This window comes from Colobus angolensis, unplaced genomic scaffold (assembly GCF_000951035.1).
Source record: "Colobus angolensis palliatus isolate OR3802 unplaced genomic scaffold, Cang.pa_1.0 Scaffold51, whole genome shotgun sequence".
Lineage (NCBI taxonomy): Eukaryota > Metazoa > Chordata > Mammalia > Primates > Cercopithecidae > Colobus > Colobus angolensis.
Window position 1 is genome coordinate 11,879,739 of NW_012118599.1, and position 20,276 is coordinate 11,900,014.

The window sequence follows — 20,276 nt, forward strand, 5'->3', positions numbered from 1 at the left end:
TATCTGGACAAAAAAAAAAAAAAAAAGAAAGAAAAAAATTGCACAGTTTAAAATTCACACTTAAAAAATTGATAATTTTTGTATTGTCATAGTACAATTTTAATTAAGTTCGATTGACTGAAAGAGAGTTTCATGTGTGCTTATTTGTATCTCATTTACCAGTGTGCTATGTACTAATTTTGGAGTTCACAAGGACTTGGTGTTTACATTTGCATTCCTCAGCCTTTAAGAGAGGACTTTCATCTTGGTTGATGTTCAGTGAATATTGTTAAAGTGACTTAAGTTTATATGCAAATTAAGATCGTTATGTATATATGTGGTAGAATTTTAAATCAGAAAACCCAATAAAGAAAATAGGACTAAATTTATGTAGTATTCCACTTAAGTGTCAGCTTTTGGATCTAGCGTCCGTTAACTAATAGGGTATTAGAATATTTACCTGTTGTAAAGAAATTTACCCCAAGTTCTCAAACATGTTAATGATGAAGCTGAAAATAGAACATGTAGACTCTAAATGTCCACCCTTCATTTTCAGTGTAGAATCCAAAATGAAAGATTCTAGCAATTTGTGGATGATTATTCTTGTTCATTGGGTCTGCAAGCACAGTATTCAGTATGATATAAACTTAGAAAATAGACATGAAGTTCCTCTTGTTTAATTTGATATATCTTCTAATATGAATTCTGTTCAACAATACTCTCCAATTTTTTTTTTTTTAATTAAAAACAAAATGTTACAGAGGTAGGAGCAATTCCATCTTCTATTTTTGGTGTTTTAATGTTGTATATGGTGATTTATCCTTAAAGGTTAAGTTTGTTATCAAGTCATAGGGATAAAGTTAGTTAGCAAAATAAAATTAATGATGGTGAGTTTTGTATTCTTTCAAAGTCTGATATTTTGTTTTGTTAGCAAATAGCTTAAAGAGACATTTTAAATATCAATATTTTATTTTAAAACATTTTTTTCTTATTCCTTAGATACTGTGAAATTATTCCTAAGTTTTTGAGAGAGGAAGTATATAAGGGCTTTAATTATATAAAGTATGTGTGATTTTAAGAAAATTGAAGTAGTTATACTGAATTGAATCCATGTTTTTTTGTTATGGATTATTCTTATAACGTGTACTAAAAGTGCTACAGGCAGCCTTGTTGCTTTTCCACTCCCTTGCCAAACCCTTGCTCCCAACCCCAGCCCCATGTCTGGAATAGATTATTGTAGGCTCTAGCATTTAACAGCATAATAAAGATGACACATGTGTGAAAATATAGTTATGGTAAGTAGATTAATTTTGCATTTTCTTTTTTAAAGTTAATATATGTAGAAAATACAATTCCTTCATTTTTAATTTTTCTTTCTTTTTTTTTTTAAATGAAATATCTCTTTCACTTAACTTTCTTTACTCAGAGTTTTAAAGAACACATCTGGCTAGGTGCGGTGGCTCATGCCTGTAATCCCAGCACTTTGGGAGGCAGAGGCGGGTGGATCACGAGTTCAGGAGTTTGAGACCATCCTGGCCGACATGGTTAAACCCTGTCTCTACTAAAAAAATACAAAAATTAGCTGGGCGTGGTGGTGGGTGCCTGTAATCCCAGCTACTTGGGAAGCTGAGGCAGGAGAACTGTTTGAAGCCGGGAGGCAGAGTTTGCAGTGAACAAAGATCGTGCCAGTGCCCTCCAGCCTAGGCAACAAGAGTGAAACTTCGTCTCAAAAAAAAAGATCTGTAAGTAGAAATGAGTTCTGTGAGTTTACTGAAGAACTGAATACTGCATTATGAACAATTTAATTTGAAATGTTAAATATTGTTTTGAGTCATTTAACTGTGAAAGCTATACTTGGATAATCACCCCGTGGCATAATTTCATAGGTTTTTGAAATCTTTGGAATGGCGGGGAAAGGGAAGCTCCTGCAACTGAGAAAACCCAGATTTAGTAATCTGATATTATAATTCCTTGTCAATACTCAGAAAGTCAAATTGTTTACATTTGTTTGAATCCTGGAAACCTCTGGTCCCCAGGACATACAGAGCATTACAATTTCCCTCTTTCCTCTAGAGCTGTCCAAGCATTCTCTCTGTAGAGGAAAAGGGGACATTCTCCAAAGGCTTTGAGATAGGAAATTTGTTCACCATGAAAGAAGCTCTAATTTTTACTCTTATAGGATCTAGAGGTTATGGAAATTAGAGATCCTGGATGTGGAGAGTTACTGGGCTAAGATTTTTGTGGAATTTTTGTATTTATCAAACTCTCTGGAAACAGTATATGAATGGTATTGGTGTCTTTATGCTGCAAGGAATATTTCCCTCTGAATATAATAATAATTAACATACCTAGATAATCAACCTGTTCCCAAGTATCAATTTTAATCTTTGTGTAGTATTTGTATTGTAATGTGTCTATTAATAGTATGGTGAAGTTAACCCTATACTTATTATTGTTCTAATATTTGTGCAGTTTATATTTACCAAGTTTTAGCCTTGGGAAATTTTTGTATTGTTTAGTGTAATTATTCTTGAACTTTATCTCAGAACCTGAGAAATTTCTATGTGATTTATGCATAAAGACACTATGGAGTTCCCCAGGTTCATAGCTTTAATATTTACCCTTAATTCTTGAGACCTAAAATCAAGATAAATTTCATGTGGTAAACTCAGCTTTTTTCATGAATAGAGAGGAAGCCAGTTATTTGCTTTTGACTTGGAAGAATTTGTTCAGCCTTTTAATAGATTCCTTTTTTTGGTTATTGATGTAGACATCATTTGTTGTTCAGCTTCTTTAGTTTTCCTCTTAATCTTACAAATTCAACTATTGTGTCATGTATATATTGGTTTGCATTTCTGCATGTGCCACACTGGTTGTCAAAAAGTTATTTCCAATTATATCAAAGTATCATCATCATCCTACTCCAGTCACCCTAAATTGGATATATGTTTATATAGTGTTTTTTTTCTTTTTTAAGACAAGGTCTCACACTGTTACCCAGACTGGATTTAAACTCTTTTGCTCAAGCGATCCTCCTGCCTCGACCTCCCAAAATCCTGGGATCATAAACATGAGCCACCATGCCCAGCCTATATAGTCTTTTCACTTTTAAAATTTTCTTTATTGTGGCAGAAACTGAAATAAATTACTTCCGAAGTCTCTTCAGTTTCTGTGAAAGACAATATTATAGAGCAGTTAGAGGGTTTTTGTTTTGTTTTGTTTTTGTTTTTTTAGAGTTTGCAGTCAGACTGGTGGGAGTTGGAATCGCATTTCTGTCTCTTATTAAATATGTTCCTTGGGTAATCTAGTTAACCTCTTCAAGTCTTGAAGTGGCAATAGTAATAGTACTTACCTTATAGAGCCGTTTTGGCATTTGAATCAGTTCGGTGGTGTCTAGCAAACAGTAAATCCTCAATATGTACGATGGATATAATCGACTCATTGTCATTTTTGTTATAACTATCATTATTAAATGAATTCTAAATTCTATATATTTTCAGATTCATTTTTTTCCTTTTCTTCTTTAGAAGTATTTGCTGCCTTTAAAAAACTAAATCATTAATCTGGTTCCTTTTTGAATTCTTACTTGTCCCTAAGTGCATATACCAAGTTTAATGAAATTTCAAACATTTTTCCTTCTACATGTGAAAATCTTAAGTTTTCTAGGAATACACCCTTTGATTCTCTGCCCTGGCATCTTTTACTGCATAACCTAATTCCACTCTATATTTGGTCCAAAGTGCTGCAATTATTGACTCTTTCCTGTTAACATTATGCTCACAAATCACATGAATTTGTGGCCATCTATGCTCATCCAACAGGCAACTATATACATATGTTAATAAGCATATATTAAAACCTATATGCTTAAAGTTTTAATCTGCTTTAGCAATATCTAGTTTGTGTGCCCACTGAACTTTCACAACATGGGGAAGGCTCCTTGTGGTCTGAGATAATAGTGGAATCAGTTGGGAGGTGAATCAGTCCTCTTTCCTTCTCTTCCCCAGTCCTACATTGAGTGCCCACACACAACTGGCATCTTGTTAGATGCTGAGAATACAAATTTAAATAACAGGCGATTTTTTTTCCTTTAAATGCATAGGGGAGAATAGAGATAAATTAGTTAATATAAAAGTATGACTGTGTAACTACATAACTATATAACTATGTAACTATACTATGAGGAGGTTGTGAAGAGTGCTATGGAAGCATCTAGGAGTGGGATCCGTTGTTTATTGCCACAATAATGCTGCATAACAAAACATTGTGAAACCTCAGCATTTGTGATTATGTCTAGGACAGTAGATTAGGCAACCCCACCAATCTCAACTGGGCTCTGTTATCTATCTGAAGGTCAGCTGACTGCCAGCTGATCTACAATAACTCAACTGGGATGACAGGGATGACTGAGCTCTGCTTCATGTATCTCTAATTTTCCAGCAGATTAGCCTTGTCATACTTTCATGGCAGTGGCAGAATGCAAGAGTGCAAGTTGAAATGCTTAAGCACTTCTTAGCCTCTGCTGCAAGTAATATCCCATTGGCCAAATAACACAACAAGGTTGAGCTCAGGGTTATAATGCAGGGCTACTTGGCAATGGAAATGAATATAGTATGAGGTGAAAGGTGAGTTAGGGCAATCAGTGCAATATGCTGTAGAGGAGCAAATGAGTATACGGAAAATTTCCCAGGGGTCGTACCAGTTGAACTAAGTTTGGAAGGCGTTGGCTGAATGGAAGAAGAAACAAAGACTTATTTGACAGAGAAAATACCATGTACAAAAGTGAGAAGACATGAAACCTATTGTGTGGTCAGCTGTCCATAGGGAGTTTGATATGTCAGGAACAAATGGTGCATGGCTAGAAATAAGGCTGGAACCAGAGAGAAGCCAGATTTCAAAGACTTTTATATAATAAACAGAAGAGTGTGAAAGTTGTAGGATTCTGTGAAGGCTCTAAGCTAGCGTCTTAATTACTGTTTTATTGATATTAACTATTATAAATAATTAATTTCCTGATATTGCCTATTAATATTTTTATTTGCTGCTAAGGAGCTTAGTACCTATGAAGATCTTAATCGTGTACAGGCTGGTAGTTGGTAGGTACAGAGATGTATGTTTTCATTAATATTTTTAGTATACCTAAATGTATGTTCATTATAAGCTTCTACAAGTACATACTGAACTTTTCATAGTAAGATTTAAAGATGAATATGAGTTTCAGTGCTAATAGTGTATATAAATATCTATAAAGGGTTATTATTTATGCATGCCAAATTTTTAAGTTATTGACTATTATTAAAGTAAAACTAAAAGATCATTTAATGTATGCTATGTGTTTATTCTCAGTAGCGTCGTGTCTTAACATCTTTCTCATGTCATCACTTTTTTATCCATGTTGTAGAGAACAAACTGAAAACACATTTCTTCTGGGTATACTAAATTTCATTTTTATTTGAGGAATATAGTATTGTTGAGACTAGAGATAAGCTTTTTCTTAATGTTCTTAAAAGTGACTGATCACTGTAAGACAATTGTCTTATATACTTCCTGATTCAAACGAAAACCCTTTGTGAAGGAACTAATGGAATATATTATGTAGTACAACTGGAATATATTATGTATTTTCCTATTGGCAGTCACAGGTATTTACACAATTAATTTTCAAGTTGCATTGTTTGCATATTTTCTAATTTATAGTTTTATTTATTCAGTATTATATTCTGTGAGACCAAAGCCATTGTTTTTGGTGACAAATTAGATTTTGCAAGTACAACTACATTAGGAAAAGATTATGTACAGTAGTGGTATTAATTATTGCCAACTGGTTTTTCTAGAATGTTATGTAAGGAAGTGTAATTAAGTTATAATTTTGGCATGAGTTTACTTCATTTTTTAAAATGTTGGGTGAAGGAGATTCTAGTCATTATACCCTGATGAACTTGACATCAATCTCAATAAAACTTTTGGAATCTGTAATTATTAGGAACTTGCATGCGCTCCCAATTCATATCAGAATAAAACAATTTTACTTTCATTAAGGTAATGCCACAGTTGTAGAATAAAAATTTCAGTGAGATGTTTCATGTCATCTCTCCTGATGTTCTGCTGGATGAGGTGGAGAGTTATATTTCAGACAAGGACAGCTTGAAAGCTGAATCAACTCTTCCCAGCCCACAAAGTGTTCATTATTGGATCTGTTGTTTCACGGATATCTCTTTGCAACAGGGCTGTATAATTGGCCTAGGACTTGTTCAACACTTAGAGGTTTGCATTCCTTCGGTTTGTTTACTAAAAGTTTTATAACTTTTTTTTTCTGAAAACTTGGGTAGGACCTTAATATATAAATCAAATAAATGCCAAACTACTCTGATTCAAGTGAGAATTGAAAGTGGTAGTAGTTTTGGAAAGTCTTTTCAAAGATACGCCATTTACATTGAGACCAAAATGATAAGAAATAGGAAATCTTTAACCTTGAAGAAGGCTAGAGAGGATACATGGTTTCTTCAAGTAGATTAGTGGTTGCCTTTGGCTGAGGATGGGAAATAGGACTGACTATAAATGGGCATGAGACATTGTTTTGGAATGATGGAAATGTTCTGAAACTAGATTGTGGTGATGATGGTAAAGCCCTGTAAATTTACTAAAAGTCATTGAATTGTACACTTTAAACAACTGGATTTTATGGTATGTAAATGATAATAAAGCTGTTTAAAACAGATGCTGTTTAGCAAAAACAAATCGAAACCAGACCTTTAAAGTAAGCTTTCTTCATATTTTTGAAGACCTGTTATGTAAAAGGATTTGTTATTTCATCAGTTCCGGGGACAAAGCTAATCCCAGCATATGGAAATTAATTTTTAAAAACCCAGAATTTCACTTACTAGAACAAATCTCTCTCCAAGATGCAGAGGGACAGGCATAGTGATAGTGTGTTGCAGAGTCTTTAAGAGGTTTAAATGACATAATACATATAAGTATACCTGGCACTTAGTACATGCTTACTGTTTAAAGAAAAATTAATACAGGTAAGAATACAAGTGTATGTTTGTATAATTTTTAAGAGAGAGAGAGAAAGAAACATGCATGCAATTGTGCCAAAATGTTAACAATGGGTGATTCTAGGTGAAGGATTTACAGGTGTGCGTTCCACTTCAGCTTTTCTGTTGGTTAGGAATCTTTGAAAATAAAATGCAAGAAGAAGGAGAGGAAGGGAGGTTAGGCTGACAAGTTTGTGAAGGCAAACTTCCTTAAGTGCTGTGAAAAATAATGAGCCTGTCATTCAGTATCTGAAATAAAAAGAGAAAACTTGATTTATTGCTTCTTATCGTAAAGGAGAGATACATGCTGGTCAAGCACAGTTTGTTAGCAAGGAAGGCTGCTGATCTTCTTTCGAGTTTCCAGGAAGCTTTGAGTTCAGGGATTGGTCGTGTTCTGGAGTTGACATAATCTATAAAAAGAGAGATGAGACTGTTGTTGATAGGTTGGCACTCAGGGATGTGTTTACTGGAATGAGTCTGTTCCTGGTTCTGGTGGCTGTTTATTGCCATGGCTACAGAAAATCAGTCTTGTCTCTAAGTTTGTGGGAACTTTGAAAATTCTCAGCTAGTGTAATATTCAGTGCCTGGCATGATGTAAACCCAGTATTCAATAAATATTCATTGAATGTAAGTGAATTTTTTAAAAGCTCACAATATTTGCCATTATCACCACCATCATCATCTCATTGTTAGAAACTGAAGAACCTGACTTTGAAGTTCTAACATCTTATGCTGCATTTTATTTGGAATCCTCTCACTGAAGTCCTTAAAGTTATTCTGGAGGTTGTTTTGTTTGTTTGTTTAAATCAGTGTTTCCTAAGTTTTTTTCAATGCTGTGTAACTACATGGGCTTAGAAAAAGATTACATAGATAGTAAATACATTTAAAATCAAAAGTTTCTTTTCTTCTGAACCTCTCAGAGTGTCTAATATGGTAACATGCATTGCAAATCTAGTGAAGAATAAAATATGTCATTTTCCAAGTTAATTACAAAATACTTCTTTTTCTGGACACTGTCAATCTGAAAAATGTTGTTGCAGTATACCACATTTATATCCGTTTTATATTGATAATTTTCTAAAGATCTGCTAGTACAAAATTCTCTTATCTCTATGTGACTGTCTCATACCAAGTAATTGTGACTCTTACTGTTGCTGACTCCCCGGGTAAGTCTCTTAACTTTCTTGACTCTCTCTGATTCCAGATTTATGTAATATGGGAGAAACTTTCCTTTTTTCATGCTTAACAGTTTATTTTAAATGATAGGTGAGAAAAGTCCTCTATGACTATAAGGTGTTATTGTGATTGTAGTGTGTCTGTTTTCAGTGTTATAGGAAGTTAGTTTTTTGACTAAATTTCAGTCAAAATAAGATAGTAAAGCCCATTAAATGTTTTGGAGGCCTAATGGACTTTGATTTAGCATGTTGTACAGTGAGTTCTGGATGAGGTAAAATTCCTAGCTTTTGCTTCTAACTGTACTTAACGACCTTGAGATGGCTATTTAACCTCTTGGACTTTAATTTTCCATCTGTTTAAAACAGAATCAATGGACTACATAATCTTTTAGATTCTTTTTTTAACTAACATTCAATGATTGCTATACATATCTTTCCTGTTCCTCAAATAGGGAGGGTTTATAATAATTTGCTTTATGCTGCTATCTATTAAGAGTTTGAAGATGGGAATATGTGCTTCTTAGAAATGTAGGATATATGAGGAAAAATGTCCTGTAAATTGTTAGAAGAAATTCATAAAGATGTTCTGCTAAGAAGAAATTCATAAAGATATTCTGCTAGTTTTGTAGACTTTCTCAGATGCACATTTTCATGCACTGTAGATGAGTTTTATGAGTTTTCTTATAAATATTTATGGATGAGCTTTCTTATGTAAGTCTTGATTTTTAAAAAATTTTCTAATTTATGTATTTTTTTCACTTCTTTAAAGCTATTTCTTTCACACATCAGATCTTAATAAATACATGTTTTAATATTTCACACTGCCTATTGCATACTTTACATTTCGTGATTCTGTTCTATGTTTTTGTTCTGTCATCTTTCTAATATACAAATTATTTAGTAATTCATTAGTTATATTGTTTATTGTGTCCTTTCCTCATTGGAATGTAAACTCGACTGATTTTTTGTCTGTTTTGTTCACTGATATATTCCAAGCAACCAGCACAGTGACTGGCACATACCAGGCAATCAGTTAATATTTGTTGATTGAGTGATTAATACCTATAGGTAATATGTGTTTACCTTTTCAAAATTTTACACTGTCTTACCTTTTATCTTAAACATATGTATATATTAGTATATCTGTATTTTTTTACATCAGCATTATTTATTTTACATCATAATTAATAATTTTGCTTTTTATGTATCTTCACATATTTATATTTATTTCATGGTGTTTTATAAAATTCTAAATGTTTTCTCAAAGTTCTGTTAAATTATGTGAGTGCTTATCAGAAGGGAAATGGGGAAATGAATGTTGAGAAATCAAGCAAGCAATGAGAAAAATCATCACTGCTAGGAAATCTGTTGTCTTAGATGTTTGATTTTTTGATGGAGTCTTGCTCTGTTACCCAGGCTGAAGTGCAATGGTGCAGTCTCGGCTCACTGCAACCTCTGCCTCCTGGGCTCAGGTGACTCTCCTGCCTGAACCTCCGGAGTAGCTGGGGTTACAGGCATGCACCACCATGCCTGGCTAATTTTGTATTTTTAGTAGAGATGGGGTTTCACCATCTTGGCCAGGCTGGTCTCGAACTCCTGACTTCAAGTGATCCACCCGCCTTGGCCTCCCAAAGTTCTAGGGTTACAGACTTGAGCCACCATGCCCAGTCTTATTTGATATTTTGATTTACTTATCGCTTGAGGTTTCTTAGAGCTATTGTTAATAGAATTCATTTCTTCCTTTGAAAACAGGCGGATGAAATCATAGATTTGTGAAAGTTAGAGCTGTTAAAATTTGAAGAGCAAGGCTAATTTGTAGTGTTTATAACTTTCCAATTGCATTAAATGACTGATCATGGCCAAACTTCTGCACTTTTATTCCCCATTTTGGATAGTGGACAAATCAGTGTCAACAAATATTGGGTAAGAATGACGTAAACAGTATTGATGTCTGTGTTTACATATATCGTCTAGTAGTAGGTTAGCTGACTAGAGTGTATGATAGGGCTGTAGCCTCCTATTCACTGTAATTCCATTAGGGAGAAATTTTTGGGTATTATAGTAATACTTAGTCTATAAAAGTGTTATCAAAAAAATGCTTTGAAGGGGGAAAAAAAAAACCTTTCTTTTGGGGACAGCAAGTTACCTAGAGCCTTCTTACACCAAGCAGTAGTCACACAGCGTCCATTCCAAGGTAATGTCAATTACCTGGGGTAGGAAAACGTCCAAAAAAGCCAGAGCTAATTAAAAAAAGAAAAAGAAAAAAGTAACTAGCTCCCAAGACCACAGCAATTACTTAACCACAGTATCCAGAATGATTTAACCCCATTAGAGTCTGTAGCCAATGGTAAGTATTGAAAGCAATTCAGCATCCAAGAAAATGGACACATTGCAGTAAAGAAACATCTCTTTATCCTTTTTTTATGTTTGGTTTCTAGATGCTTTACGAGTAGATCTGCGTGTAGGTCTTGTGTGCTTGGTGACTGGCCCAGCAGGCTGTCTCACAGATCATCACTAAACTTATCCCCTTTGCTTCTTTTTCAGAATCTCTTTAATTAAAACTTTATCAGTCCTTCCCCTCTGTTAGAAACTTAGTCATTCCCCTCTATTCTTAATCAGGGCTTGGAAATTTAAAAACGAGTATTTTAGACTCAAAGTTAGACCTGTTAAATTCTTTTAATTGAAAAAGAATAATGTAGACTTCCGTGATAGTATTTTCAACACCCCTCGCCTTTTTCTTTTTTAATTTAAGGGACAATGACATGTTTCTTAGAAATTATTTCCACATATAAGGCCAGGGATAAACTGTAGCCTTCGTTTCCTTCCTCCAATTATTTTTATTTATTTATTTACTTACTTACTTACTTTACTCATTTTTAACATGTTTTTCTTTTTCTTAATTTCATGATTTTTTCCACAGTTTACTCTGTACAATTTGATTTTCTGATAACAGTGGTGCCCCATTCTTGAAGACACAGTCTTTAAGATTTACGAATTATAGTTGAATCATATATATGTGATTCAAAATAAAGTTTCTGAAAAGGTTTCTTTAAAATTATCTAATCTAGTCCCCTCCTTTTACTTGAGAAACTGAGGTGCCAGGAGAAGTTACCTGCCCATTGCAGCAGTTCTTAATAGCAGACTGGGAACTAGAACCAGATCATCTAACTTCCAGGATATTTTCATGGTTACTGACTTTTCCTACTTTGTAGCTGATGGCCAGAATATAGTGTGACTTCTAGCAGCATTACTGTAATCTTTTTAGTTGGATACAAGCCCTGTGAACTTCATCTTTTTTTTCTGGGCTCAAATCTCTGGCTGGTCATTTAGTTTGGTGCTACTTCTTTCCCTGAGAGGGGGGCCATGACTACAGTGAGATGTCAGCTGGGCACCTACTCATCCACTGACTCTCATGAACTTCATCTTCAACATCAGAGAATGGAAAAGCATTATCTTTAGATGAAGGAATTAATTTCCCATATACTATTTGTTTCTGTTTTGAGACTTTAGAACTGAAATAATAATGGTAATTGTTTGAAAGCAAATATATAAGTTTTATTTATTGTTAATTCATTCCTTTAACAAATGAAACTGTTTTCTGGCTTGTCTTTTTTTTTTTTTGGTGAAAAGTATGCCATGACCTTCTAATACTAATTAGGATGATTTACTTGGTAGAGAATAATTTGGAAAACCCCTCAATCCCAGGCAAACTAGGGTGATTGGTCATGCTGATAACAATAATGTATATATGTTAGTGAATGCAAAAAGATTTTCTAACACCAATAAATAAAATACATTTTTAAAAATACCATTTTGGCCGGGGGCAATGGCTCACGCCTATAATCCTATCACTTTGGGAGGCTGAGGCGGGCAGATCACAAGGTCAGGAGTTCGAGACCAGCCTGGCCAACATGGTGAAACCCTGTCTCTACTAAAAATACAAAAACTAGCTGGGCATGGTGGCGGGTGACTGTAATCCCAGCTACTCAGGAGGCTGAGGCAGGAGAATTGCTTGAAGTGGGGAGGCAGAGGCTGCCGTGAGCCAAGGTCGCACCACTGCACTCCAGCCTGGGCGACAGAGTAAGACTCTGCCTCAAAAAAAAAAAAAAAAATCGTTTGTTTTATTTTTACCTCCTTTGATATTTCTCTTTTGTGTTTGTTTTATGCTGTTTTTGTTATTATACACATTTGTATAACTTGAAAATAAATACACACACATATGTAGACACATTGTATATACTTGCTCAAAAAGTATTTATTTTCCCCTTATGGTTGATGCCATGAAAAGAGTTTGGAGTTGACCGCTTTTCGCAGTTGGGGATATGTAGACATGAGGAGGATGGGTCAATGGACACAACATCAAATACATGCATTTACATAGGGTCCAGAGGTTAGCAACAGATTTTGGCAAATGATACTTTAGAATTTATAGAGAGATTAAAAGAGTATTGCTATATTTGGGTAGCATCTTGGCATAGATTACTAACCAAAGATGTCACATGTGGGCTCAACATAAGTAAGATAGTAAAGCTCCTTCATTTTTAAGAAATCTTTCTTTTTAAAAAAAAAAAAAAAAAAAGCTGATGTTAGAAACCACTGAAAAGGGGTTCCGTTGTTTTTTGAGAGCAAAATGACTAGATGTTGATTGTGTATTTTAATAGATGTCTATTTGAAGGATTTCCCCTAATTTTAGATAGTATTGGGCATATGCATAACACAAAAATGTTACAAGGGTTAGTCATAAATTCTGCTGACTTTTTAAAACAGTATCCAATGGTTTGTTCAGGATTCATCCTCCTGGATCTCAGTATAAGTATACAGAATAAAAAGTTTAACTTCATCTCATGTATGTCCTCTTTTGTTTCATACTTTCACTATGTACCTATCAAGCGGATTGCAGAGTCAGTTGCCCTAGTTTGAACTGAGACATTTCATTCCAGGATTGAATAAAGCCAATGCTGTTTGCGTGAGAGGATAGAGTGTAAGTGGCTCCGCCCCCATCATTATGAAGTTGCTCTGGCCTTACTTGTAATCATGGCGGTCAGATTCACAGTCCTTCCTAGAATGGAGGATTGTGTGTTATAGCTACGAGACTACTGCAGGAGACCAGGAGAGGGGCAGCCTTTTCAGAAAGTTTCCTGATAGACCTTTAGTGGACTCTAGTCAGGCAGTACTGGTATTGTTACAGGCATCGAGACAGTGTGTAAATGAACAGGGTATCAGATTCCATTGATTAGGACAAGACCCAGGGTAAGTCAGTCAAGACATCATAGCACTGGGAGATAGGTCTTTAAAGGGGAGAAAAAATCAAAATAGTTGTGTAAGTATCAATTACTTGTCTGTCTTTAAGTGGCTTACAAGTAGTACATACACTGCCGAGCAAAAAAGGAAGTGACTGTGGCCAGGCACAACAGTTTTCATTTCTGTTTTCTGAAAACCACTGGAACAATGGCAGAAGTTATTTATAAAATCTTTGGGAGAAAAACTGAAGTACCAATAACCCTGAAAATTAAAATAATATACTCATCAAATGATATACCTGATACCAGTCGTTGTAGCTGATTTAGGTACTTAACTTTACATGTGTATGCTAATGAAAACTGTTTTTAGTACAAAGGTCTAACTTTCTCATAAAAGCTTAGGCAATTTGTGTATTTTATTGATACAAGAAGTATTTCCAGTTATTTAGCTTTGATAACTTTACACTTTTTTTTAACAGTGACACTTGAAGTAACTTAGAATAAGGGAAGGAAAACCTTGTTCAGGTATTCCAAAGAAATAATGCGTGTATCAGTGAATACAACAGAGGATTTTTGCCTTTGTGGAGTTTGATTTTTATTGTGGACTTTCTATTCTCTTTTTGTTCTATTGGTTGTTTGCACCAAATAACATACTGTCTTAATGATTGTAGCTTTATATTAAGTCCTGTAGGAAATACTCTCCCATCTTGTACTTTAAAAGTGTTTTGACTATTCCTGTCTCTTTACCGTCTCATGTGATGTTTAGTACCAATTTATATTTCTTTTTAATTGCATCTTCTACCTTTATGTCAATGATGGCTTTTTGTAGATTGATCTTATAGCCAGAAAACTTGCTAACTTATTAATTCAAATAATTTTTTTCTTGATTTTTGGTTTTCTGTGTAGATACTCATATTATCTGCATATAGGGACAGTGTAGTTTTCTCTTTTCCAATACTTTTATAGTTTTAGTCTTGTTTTATTGTTCTGACTATAATCTTAAATATTGACTGAAAATGGTGATAATAGCCATCCTTATATTGATCTAGTTCTTAAAGGCTTTGAATTCTTCTGTGTATGTGGTTTCCTGTCATGAGTGGTTGCTGGATTTTGTTGAGTGGTTTTCTTACATCTATTGAAATGATTATGTAGGTTTTTTTTTATTTTCTAAAGTGATATATTAATACATTTATTCAATATTGAGTTCTTCATTTCCTGGCTATGTTAGTCAAAGTTCTCTAGAAAAAAAATACAATCAGTAGGATTTTATAAAGGAGATACACACGTACATATAAGATACATGCACATGCATGCACACATACACACACATATCAAAACAAGGAGGAACTAATCATGACAATTATAGTCCTTGACTACAGGTGCACTCCATCATGCCCAGCTAATTTCTTTTGTATTTTAGTAGAAACAGGGTTTCACTGTGTTGCCCAGGCTGGTCTTGAACTCCTGAATTCATGCAATCCGCCAGCCTTAGCCTCCCAAAGTGCTAGGATTACAGGTGTGAGCCACTGCGCCCGGCATATTTCTTTTTCTTACCTAATTGCTTTCACTAGAATTTACAGTATTGTGTTGAATAGAAGTGACAAAATTGGACATTGTGTTAATGCTCATCTTAGGGGAAAAGTTTTTAGTGTTTCACCATTAAGTCAGATGGTAGCTGTGAGTTTTTCGTGTGTAGTCTTTATCAGATTGATAACTTTTCTGCATTAACTTTTTAAATGCTATTATTATGTTTTTCATTTATATTTCTGTTTAGTGCTTTTTCAAAAATGACTAAGCGTTTGGTAAGGTTTTTGTTGTCCTACATATACTTCTCATTTCTCTTTTAAAAAACATGAATTACTGTAGTTAATAGATACTTATTTATTCAGGTAGGTGTAGGCTGTAGGTCTGATTCTGCAGTTTGTTGGTCCTGCTCACTGTCATTCATGATGACTTGATTCCTGGTACACATAGTGAATTTTGATTTTGAATTTGTGGTCCTTGATATGTCATCCATGGGAATTCTTTCAGTTATTTGTTTGAAATACATTCTTCAAGAAATGAGTTGCATTTGTTTCTACAAGATACCCGTGGGCACCATCAATATAAATCACTTTAAATTAATGCTTGACCTTTTTTTAAGACTATATGGGCAGCAGATACTCTAACACCATGGAAGTGAATTTATGGTTAACAATTCCTAGGGAAGATTTTTTTCCTCTGCCACTCAAAGCTTCGGGTGAAGTAGGCAAAGTGCATTCTCTGAAATGGGTATTTTCCTAGTTCACACATTGAGGGTGACACCGTGACTGGATGTTAGGTTTCTCGATGTTATATTGAAGTCTCAAACTGATTTCCTGCCTTTCTTGTGGTCGCCACATTCTTCCTATACCTTGAATTCTGTGCTAGTTCAATATAGACTGTAGGTTACTGTGATTAGGTAGATGCTTTCAGAATAAATTTTGAAGGTCCAGTGCTCTATTATAGAACTGTTTTTCATCTTGTCTGACTTTGCTTTTGTCTTCCCTATTGCTGGTTAAAGCATACTCTAAATATAAATTTTTAATATATTACGGTACATTTTCAAGTGTTCTTTACCACGAAGGTATTCTTTGCACATCCAGTCTACTTTTAAGTTTTAACAAGAGGACTTTTAAGGCCAGCCTTTTTAATCCATTCTTGAAAATCTGCTTTTATATAATTCCAAGTCATATTCAATGGTATTTACATAAATTTTTCTTATCAATTTTCAAAGCTGATTACATCATACACTTTTATACCTTTCTATGTGGCTCTTACTAGCTCTTGTATTGGTAATTGGGATGTGATTACATGATTTGGTGGTTGCCAGTGTTGTGAAGTAGTTGTTAGTATTTTGCATTTTGAAACAATAAATTCTCCTTAAAAAGTACTGTATGAGCCGGGCATGGTGACTCACGCCTGAAATCCCAGGACTTTGGGAGGCCTAGGTGGGTGGATCACCTGAGGTCAGGAATTCAAGACCAGCCTGGCCGACATGGTGAAATCCCGTATCTACTAAAAATAAAAAACTAGCCAGGCATGGTGGCACGAGTCTGTAGTCCAGCTACTCAAAAGGCCGCGGTAGGAGAATTGCTTGAACCCGGGAGGCGGAGGTTGCAGTGAGCCGAGATCGTGCCACTGCACTCCAGCCTGGGCAACAGGGTGAGACTCTGTCTTAAAAACAAAAACAAAAACAAACAAAAAAACTGTACAAATCCAGAAATAGCATAGATAACACTGCACTTTTCTTTTGAAGTTGCAACTTGTGTAGGAAAGACTTTCTTTTCTTTTTTTTCTTTCTTTTTTTTTTTTTTTAAAACAGGGTCTGACTATGGCCCGTGATGGAGTACAGTGGCATGACCTTGGCTTACTACAACTTCTGCCGCCTGGGCTCAAGCCATCCTCCCACCTCAACCTCCCAAGTAGGTGGGACTACAGGCACCTGCCACTGCTTCTGGCTAATTTTTGTATTTATTGTAGAGGCGGAGTTTCACCGTGTTATGCAGGCTAGTAACCAACTCTTGGGCTCAAGAAATCCTCCCATTCTGGCCTCCCAAAGTGCTGGGATTAAAGGTGTGAGCCACCACGCCTGGCCAAGATTTCATAGTCTTTGTCTAGAGAAAATTGCACACCCATTCAGACATTTGAGTAAACAATTTATATTCTCCTTACTAAACTGATTCATGTAATAAATATCTTTCACTTTTTGCCACTGTTAGTTTTATAGTCCTTAATATTGGTGTGTTTAAAATTATTTTGCAGGTATTCTTTAGGTGATGCTAGAAGGCCTCTTCATGAAACAGCAGTTTTGGTAGAAGATGTGGTACACACTCAGTTAATTAATCTGGTAAGAACATATATAATTTGATTCGGTATCTCTTCTCTGCATTCTTTTAATAGGATTGTAACCCAACACTTTAAAAATATTTTATTTACAGCTGGAATTCTTTTTTATTAGCATTATTGAAGTATAATTTATATATAACAAAATTTACTGGTTTAATGCATAATTTGCTGAGCTTCAACAATGGAATATTATAATATAAACTTATAACACAATCATGATATCGAAAATTTCCATCATCTAAAACAAACCCTTGTTCCCCTGGGCAGTCAGCAGCCATCATCATCACAGCAAAAAGTTTTGACTCACTGAAGGCTCAGATGGTTGTTAGCATTTTGTAACAATAAATTACTTTTAGATTAAGGTGTGTGCATTATTTTTTAGACAATGCCATTTGACAATTCATAGACTATAGTATAGTGTAAACATAGTTTTTATATGCACTGAGTAATCTCATAATTTGACTGTATGCCTACTCTGTACCCACAAAAATTAAAAGTTAAAAAATTAAAAAAAAATTTGTCTGACTCACTTTATTACAGTGGTCTGTAACTGAACTTACGGTATCTCTGAGGTATGCCTGTACCATGTTTAAAGAGGAATTCACTCATGTTGCCTCCTAATCCTTGTATGATTTTATTTTTACATTTAGCTCATTTATGTAGTTGTTGTTTATTCCTGTTATTTTGTGAGATGTGGATCTAATTTTATCCTTTTTCAAATGGGAACTCAGTTTTACTATCACTGTATTTAAAAATTTATCTTTTCCTTAGTGATTTGAAATGCCTTCTTTATAATATACTAAATTTATATATATATATAGGTATCTGTTTCTCATTGTATATGCTATACTAATGGTTTAGTTTACGTATATCCTAGTATGGCGTTGTTTATTACAGGTTTTATAGTATATTTTAATGATTATTAGGGCTAAACTTCCTGGTAGATTTTCTTTTTTTTTTCAGTATGTTCCCAGCTATTCATGTATATTTATTGCTCGTCATGAATATTAGTAGCAACTTGTCTAGCTAATAAAAATTTTCATTGGTATGTTTATTGAGATTACATTATTTTATAAGTTAAGGAGAACTGCATCTTTAAAATCTTGAATCATTCTATGAGTAGGGAATATCTACATTTGTTTGAGACTACTTTTGTGTCTTTCAGTTGTGTTTTAACGTTTTTATTCTCTTAGCTTCACACATTTATTGTTTTTTTTTTAACTATTTCATCTTCATTGCTATTGTTAATGGATAATTTCTATAATTATATAAAACATTCAAAAGTTTAATGAAATGCATACATCTACAGATTCAAGATGAGCCAACTCCGTTTAGAGCAAATTAAAAGAAATCCATGTTCAAACTGCTGGACAATAATAACATAATACAAATCTTAAAGCCTGACAGGCTTATTATCATAGGATCATAGCGGAAGGATGATTTGAAAAATAGTGGAATTCTTATCAGAAAACAGGCAGGCTAGAATGAAATGGCACAACAGTTTTAAAGTACTGAATGTAGAATATTAGGTTGACTGTTCTTTTTTTCTATATTTCTATAGCCTTCTCCCCTTCTATACATGTCCTCCTGTCTTACAAGGACACCAAATATTTATTCTTTAGTGTTATTGTTATTCATATTAAATCTATGTATGTTGCTATTTTTATCTTACAATGTTACAACTTTTAAAGTCAAATGCTTTTAAGGAATATAGACAAAAAAGGAAGCAGCATATGGGCTATTTTGTGTTTACCCACATATCTACCATTTCCCATGCTCATTATTCCTTCTCACAGATTGTAGTTGCCATTTCAGTCTTTTCCTTCATCTTGAAGAAGACTTGTAACTTTTTTTTGGTACAGTTGTGCTGATGATGAAGTCTCTTACATTTCTTTCATCTGAACATATCTTTATCTTTATTCTTTAAATATGTTCTTCCCTGCATGGAATTCTATGTTGATAATCTTTTCCTTTTAACTCTTTGAATACTTCATTCTAATATTTTCTGACCTACATTAGTTTCTGACAAGTTAACTGTTATTCATTTGTTCCCCTGTATGTAACATGTAGTTTTTTCTGGCCGCTCTCAAGGTTTTTTCCTTATCTTTGGCTTTGGGTAGTTTTATCTCTAGGACTGATTTTTTAAATCATTATTTTTCTTGTTGAACACTAGGTATCAATTTGTGGAAGTTTTCAGCCATAAGTTTTACCATTTGACATTATTTCATAAGACTCTCAGGGCCTTTAGTGTTTCTTCAAACTTTTTCTGCCCCTTTTTATTCTGTTGTTTTGTTTTATTTGACTTTTGTAATTCCTATTGCTTTACCGTTAAGTTTACTACTTTTTCTGCCATCTCTAATATGATATTTAGTCAGTGCTAGTGTTTTTTTCAGTGAAGCCCATAGTATTTTCTATTGCAGTATCTGTTTGAAAATGTGTCTTAGTGAGTTATAAACCCCTTTTGAATTATGGGTACATACTTTTATATTCTATTTTAAATATTGAAGTTGGAATATTATTCGATGACTCCTACGCTAGTATAAACAAGAAATAGTGTGTGCCTTTACTTATAATGAGAGATCCTCTTATTACAATATATGCTTACCTCTCCTTACCCATTTAATATTTGAATGATAGTTTTGATGCCTGTTTGTGAGATTCATCCTATCCAGATTCCACTAAATATTACATTGAATGATATACCTAACTAGAGGAAAACTTTGTTGTGTTACCTCTACAATATCCAGGCCTGTGTCAGAGTGAGTTCTTTAGAGGAAAGGAAGATTTATAGAGAACAGTTATTTTCAAAAAGTCAGTCCTTTTTTTTTTTACCATGGAATATCATGTAGTCATGACAAATTATATGTGTGTGTTTTGTAGTCTTCATTTAAATCTCTTTGTAGTTCTTTGTCCATTTGCCTATTAAGATCAGTTTTTTCCTGTAATTCTTTGAATATATATATATATTTTTTTTTTTT

General features: G+C 34.1%; 1 protein-coding gene across 1 annotated transcript in view; it reads left to right on the forward strand.

Annotated features, from left to right (window-relative positions):
• The window catches only part of SUPT3H (suppressor of Ty 3 homolog (S. cerevisiae)), a 520,947-nt gene that overhangs the window by 250,222 nt on the left and 250,449 nt on the right, over nucleotides 1-20,276 (forward strand). The window contains exon 3 of the mRNA XM_011960303.1: nucleotides 17,215-17,299. Within this exon, the coding sequence (XP_011815693.1) occupies nucleotides 17,215-17,299 (85 nt within the window). The remainder of the gene's footprint in view (nucleotides 1-17,214; nucleotides 17,300-20,276) is intronic.